The 5835-nt window shown below is 46.3% G+C and overlaps 1 protein-coding gene across 1 annotated transcript in view; it reads left to right on the top strand.

Annotated features, from left to right (window-relative positions):
- Nucleotides 1–5835, top strand: part of PRKCH (protein kinase C eta) — a gene marked incomplete at its 5' end in the record, with an annotated part of 113989 nt that continues 108154 nt past the window's right edge. Inside the window, one exon of the mRNA XM_005417948.3 lies at nucleotides 1–285. Coding sequence (XP_005418005.2) covers nucleotides 1–285 — 285 coding nt within the window. The remainder of the gene's footprint in view (nucleotides 286–5835) is intronic.

Below are 5835 nucleotides of genomic sequence, written 5' to 3'. Positions count from 1 at the left end.
TGGTCCCTCCGGCACTCGCTTTTCCGCAAGGGATACCAGCTCCTGGATCCCTATGTCACCGTCAGCGTGGACCAAGTGCGCGTGGGGCAGACCAGCACCAAGCAGAAGACCAACAAACCCACCTACAACGAGGAGTTCTCGGCCACGGTCACCGACGGCCATCAGATCGAGCTCTCTGTCTTCCACGACACCCCCATCGGCTACGATGACTTCGTGGCCAACTGCACCTTGCACTTCCAGGACCTGCTGCGCTCCGCCGCCCCCAGCGACACCTTCGAGGGCTGGGTGAGTACCCGTCCGGAGGAGAAGCCGGGGGAGCTTCTGCTTCTCTGGGAATGAATGAAGGGCACTCGCGGAGCCGGGGCTTGTCCTTGCATGCCTGTGCCGCAGACAGGCAGCCCGGTGTGTGTCTGCAGGTACACAGGTGTGTTCCTTCGCGCATCTGTTTGTGTCCCTCTGCTTCGCATTTGCTCAGGCTGCTGCTCCTTAGGACCCTAAGGACCCTCAGCTGTCGTAGCTTGAGGGTGAGGACGCTGTAGTCTCTCCTGTAAAGTCTCTCCTCATGTTTGTAAATGAACGGAGATGAGACCTGTAGTACGTAACTTGCAAACGACACCAGCAAATTCACACAAACGTGTTCCTCCCTCCTTTTGCTCAGCACACAGAGGCGCACTTGGAGACTCGGATACCTGGGTTGGATGTATTTCTGCCCAGCTCTACACATGCTTGCACAATAGTTTGATGTGTGCATGCGGATTTCTTTGACTTCTTAGCAGAATGGCAGGACTAGTCTTGTGTCTGTTATGTACACCGCTGCTCTGGGTCAGTGCAGTTTCACTCTGAGCTAATTCTAGGTTATTTTCAGGTAAATGTCACTTGTATGCAGCCCAGAGAACCTAATTTATGGATTAGTCCTGATGGTGACAGAAACAGTACAGTCTCTGAGGTTGTACCTTTGCTTCCAATCTTGTAAAGGAGGATGAGGTGACTGTATTGATCCAGACAGTTTGCTGGTAAGAGTTAGTTTAATTAAAAAAAAGGCATTTATTCTGAGTAGAGAAGGTGCAGAAGAGCTGAGAATATTCAAGGCTGTGATGGGTATAAACTTTTTGAGGCTGAGGAGTTCAGGATATGTGGTCAGATAACCACCACAATAAAACCAGATGTTGAGGCTGACAGCGTAGAGAACAGATAAACATCTTGATCCTATCACTTTAGAGAATGCTGGGACTTTCTGCTCTCTCTGTCTGTGGCTGAGGTGTGATGCTGCACCTTTGGGGTGATTACAGACAATGATTAATTAATGTATATTGGGGTCATTTAGTTAGGTACCTTATAGATAGGTGTGAGGTTTGTGCACTGGAGGTGTTCTCTCTCAGACAGTCCCTGATGCAGTTTTTGGGTCAGACAGAAAGGTCCCAGCAATTCTCCAATGGCTTAGCTGAGGAGTTACTCCTGACAGCCCAGCCAGAGCTGAGGGCTTTGCCTGGTGGATGCATGCCCAGCTTCCCAGGCTACCTGTGCCCCTGGAAAGTATCTGCTCTGCTCCTGGGATTTGTGCTAAACCAGTTTCAAATACAGACCAGACCCCCACAGGCAAGGCAGAGGAGTGAGCTTAGGATAGAGCTATGTAGTTTTGAGGGTTTTCCTGATGTTTGAGTTGCTATTGAGAGAGGCCCAGTCCTATAAGAAGGCTGGACTCCTGGTCACACTGGAGCTGGTGACATGTGGGGGTGGGACTGCTCTGCTGCAAAGGTGGTGGCCTTATTTACATTACTAAAATACCTGTGATAATACTGCTGCTGGTGTGGATGCACGTACATTTCTTCCATTTAGTCCATCCTGCAGTGCTGATTTTTAGGGCAGATGCTGATTGTGGCCTGAAATATTCATCTGGTGGTGAGGGAAAATTTCTACTCCTTGCAGGATAGACAAGTGTTTTATGAACTCCTGTACCTGTGAGCTGATGGGTGCAATGGGGTGGGAAATCAGTGAATTCCTTTATCTAGATTGATGTAAACTGCTTTTATATCTAGGCATGTAGACAGAGGTTAAGAGCTGCTGCTCTCCCTTTAAATGAATGTCTGAAACTTACAGCTGGGGTGCATTTAGAGGGGAATGAGCAAATGTTTGCCTTCTGTTGCCTTTCTCTTTCCCCTCCCTTCTGATTTGCTTTGTTAGCATCTCGCATAGCGTGCAGCCTGGATCACATGATGACAGGGAACAGCATCTTGCCCTGATAATTTAATATGTCTTGATAAATCCAGCAAGGCTGTCACGAGAGTTTGTGTAATCAGAAGGAGAGGAAATGCTGGTTTGTACTAACCCAAGGTCTACGAGCTGCTGGCACAGTGCAAAACACCACAAGGAAATGTACATGATTTGAAACACCTCCACTCCAAAATCCTTCACTTCTGTCCTTTTTCTATCCCCGAAATAAAAGCACAGATAGGCAACTAAGGAGTGAATTGAGTGAGAGGAAAATTGGTGAATCTTCCCAAGTTTAACCTGGCTTCTGCTTACTTAGCTGTGCACAATTTTTCATTTTGATTTGAAATAGAACTTTTATGTTCACTTTTCAGAGACAGGTAAAACAGTATTTTGCTAAAATCCAAGTGATTAATAACAGGCAAACAGGGCAGGTGGCTGCTGTCAGCTCTCAGGCTCATGCTGCTCTGTTTATAAACATGGATTTTCTCCTGCTGGGGAAAAAAAAAAAGAGAAAAAGTGATTAGTTGCAACATTGGTCAACACCTTTTGTGAGAACTGTAGGAAGTTTCAGCGAGGGGCAAGGAGGAGCAGTTGGTGTGTAAGAGTTGGTGCTTCCCAGATGACTTGCAGGTACATCACTGCAATTATGACCTGAACACTTAGGCAGATGAGTAAGTGTATGGACATGAGCTGTTTCATCAGTAATGCTTATACACCTGAGTCATCCCACTGGGTGCTGGGACAGTGTTCTCTGTTCATGGTTTGCTTTAAAGTTCATGTTTCAGACACTTCAAAACGGACCCTTTTCCTTCCAACCATTTGGGTTGTTTTCCAAAGTCTTTCTAGTAAACACATTAGCATGGTCCGGATATCTTCTAATTTGTGAGTTTGTTGTTACACACGTTTGACTAATTTTCCACAGATCAAATTTGCAAGAGCTTATTAACTTCCAAGATCCTTCTTGCTGTTTCCCCTTTCTTATATTAACTTGTCAGGTTTCAGCAAAGTAGTTTTTACCAACATTGTCAATTAAATGCCATTGTGCCTTCAGTGGGCTGTAAGGCAGTCACAGCTGAGCACCATCTTCCCAGTGCCATGTTCTGGCTCTGGTAGGCATTGCTTGTGTGGGTGTGAGGTTGTGCAAACCTGAATGGTTGCATTTTACCCAGGTGTGCATGACCAGGTGCAGGGAGGGAGCTGAGCTGCCTGCTCGCTGGAGCTGTTTGCTGGGATTTACATCAGGGTTGAAACTTGCCTCTTGAAAGCATTTAATTTTGCACTAGCCTGTGCTAGGATCTTTTTACTTGACATATGCACCTTTGAAAGGTATTATCTCCTCTTTGGCTGTCTCTGAGTGCAGTATAGAAAGCTGTCATATATCAGTGAAACAAATGGAGTACTCAGTGTAGCTGAAATGGGAGATGTTTACAATACCTGAGTTTTATGTAGTAGCTGAAGTAATTTTTAACCTTGGAGAAACACTCTTTACAGATACTGAATGGCATTGTTACAAGGGAATTATTTAATCATGTTTGTAAAAATTGTTAGTCCCTGGGTGGATATGCCATAATTTGTAAGACTTTAACAAGGAGTAGACATTTAAACCTTGATCTTGAAGTAGCAAATCATGAGAGTACGCTGGAGGAAATCACATAACAGATGGGCTATAAGATTAGTGAGGCAGTCACAACTTCCTGATGAGTTTGTTGCTCGTGTGCAGGAAGAGATTAAGGCAATTCTTGTGTGTTCCTTCACTTCAGCTCTTTTGCCTGTATCCTTCCCTATTTTTTTTTCTTAAGGCAGAAATAATCGTGTTTTATCCATGTTTATATACAGTTGCATTTGTTGAATGTGAAGTTCAAGAGTTAAAAGATAAGTCACCTTCTCTCCAGAGCATCATGGCCATGAGAGAGAGGCAGGGTGCTGCAGGTCAAATATAACATGGTTGCTGCTTCTTTTGGCTCCTGCTTTACTGCAGAGTCCTTCGGGTGGGCAAAAGTTGCTTCAGGAAGCCAAAATACTTTATAGCTCTTGACAGAGGATTTTGTGGTGCAGTATTTTGTGTCTGTCCAAGTGCACAGATAAATTAAGGTTGTAGAGGTGGAGTAAATGGTGTCTCCATGCATAGGGCAGGAGCGGGCTGGGGTGAAGTTCATTTGACTTCTGTTTCCATGCACATGACAGTGATGTACAAAGTGCAGATCTCTGATCTTGTGAAGGTCACACTGCATATTAATTAGGCTTGAATAAAATGAGCTCCTTTGTGAACTTTTTGGAAGCCTTAAGTTGTTTCTGTAATTGTTATTAGTGGTATGCAGTTACTATGTTGAATAGGACTTGTGGAGAGAAACACCTACTGCAGAAGGTAAATAGGTCTGAAAGCTACTGGAGCTTCAGCTTTTCTTTCTTTCCTTTAGCATAAATTTGTCCTTTGGCCCAATGAACAGATCCCCTCAAAATGCCAACAGAGACCCATGCACCACGGCTACCTGAGAGTGCCCTGCAGCCTAAAACAAAGGCTGTGATAACTAAGGGAAAAATTGTTGCTATTTGTCAGGTGTTTAATAGTCTGTGGGGGTGTGGTGCTAAAAACAGTTGTTCTGATGGAGGCAGATGAGACAGCTGACTGTCACAAAGAGCTGCACATGTACTGCCCTGTTCCAGCATCAGAACTTGAGCTATTTGTCGTCCTGTTTCTTGCTCCTCCTCAATAAAAGGCCTGGCTGGCAACTGTGAGAACCCTTGGAGAACATGGGCGCTTTGCTTGAGAGTGTTTGGCTGGGGAGATTTGACCCAAGCATGAGAAGAACCAGTGTGCAGTGGCTGGGGCCAGTAGGGGGGTGTGGGACTGGAGATCATGTCCTGGCTTTGGACTGAGTGCAGCAAGATGTGTGTTTGGCTCTCAAGATTTTCTGGGAGGCAGTGAAGTGACAGTGTTCCTGTCCCCTCCAGAGATGTCCAGGAGTGCGGGACAAGGCAGGACAGAGTCCAGGCAATCAGGTGCTGCAGTGACCTGGAGGGAAATGGTGACATGGGTAATGGGCACCCTTTGGGTACTCTTGCCACCAAGAGCAGTGGCAGTCACCTCGAGGTGACTGGAATGAGGTACTGGAGTACTGCATCCATCCCTGGAGCCCCCAGTAAAAGAGGAACATGGACTTTTTGGAGGGAGTCCAGAGGAGGCCATGAAGATGCTCAAAGGGCTGGAGCAGCTCTGCTGTGAGGACAGGCTGAGAGAGTTGGGGTTTTCCAGCTTGGAGAGGGCAAAAGGGAAGCCTTAAAGCACCTTCCAGTGCCTAAAGGGGCTAAAATAGAGCTGGGGAAGGATTTTTGACAAAGGCATGGAGAGACCGCAAAAGAGTAATGGCTTTAAACTGATAGAGGAGAGATTTAGATTGGATGTAAGAAAGAAATTTTTGACAATGAGGGTAGCACAGGTTGCCCAGAGAAGCTGTGGATGCCCCGTCCTGGGCAGCGTTCAAGACCAGGCTGGATTCGGCTTGGAGCAACCTGGTTTGGTGGAAGATGTCCCTGTGCATGGCAGAGGGTATGGAATGAGATGGTCTTTGAGGTCCCTTCTATTCTGTGGTTCTGTCAAGCCCTTGTTGATGTGGTTGGCTGGAG

Source organism: Geospiza fortis, unplaced genomic scaffold, assembly GCF_000277835.1.
Source record: "Geospiza fortis unplaced genomic scaffold, GeoFor_1.0 scaffold23, whole genome shotgun sequence".
Taxonomy (NCBI): Eukaryota; Metazoa; Chordata; class Aves; order Passeriformes; family Thraupidae; genus Geospiza; species Geospiza fortis.
The sequence above is the reverse complement of the archived record's forward strand: the minus strand, read 5'-3'. Positions and strand labels throughout refer to the sequence as shown.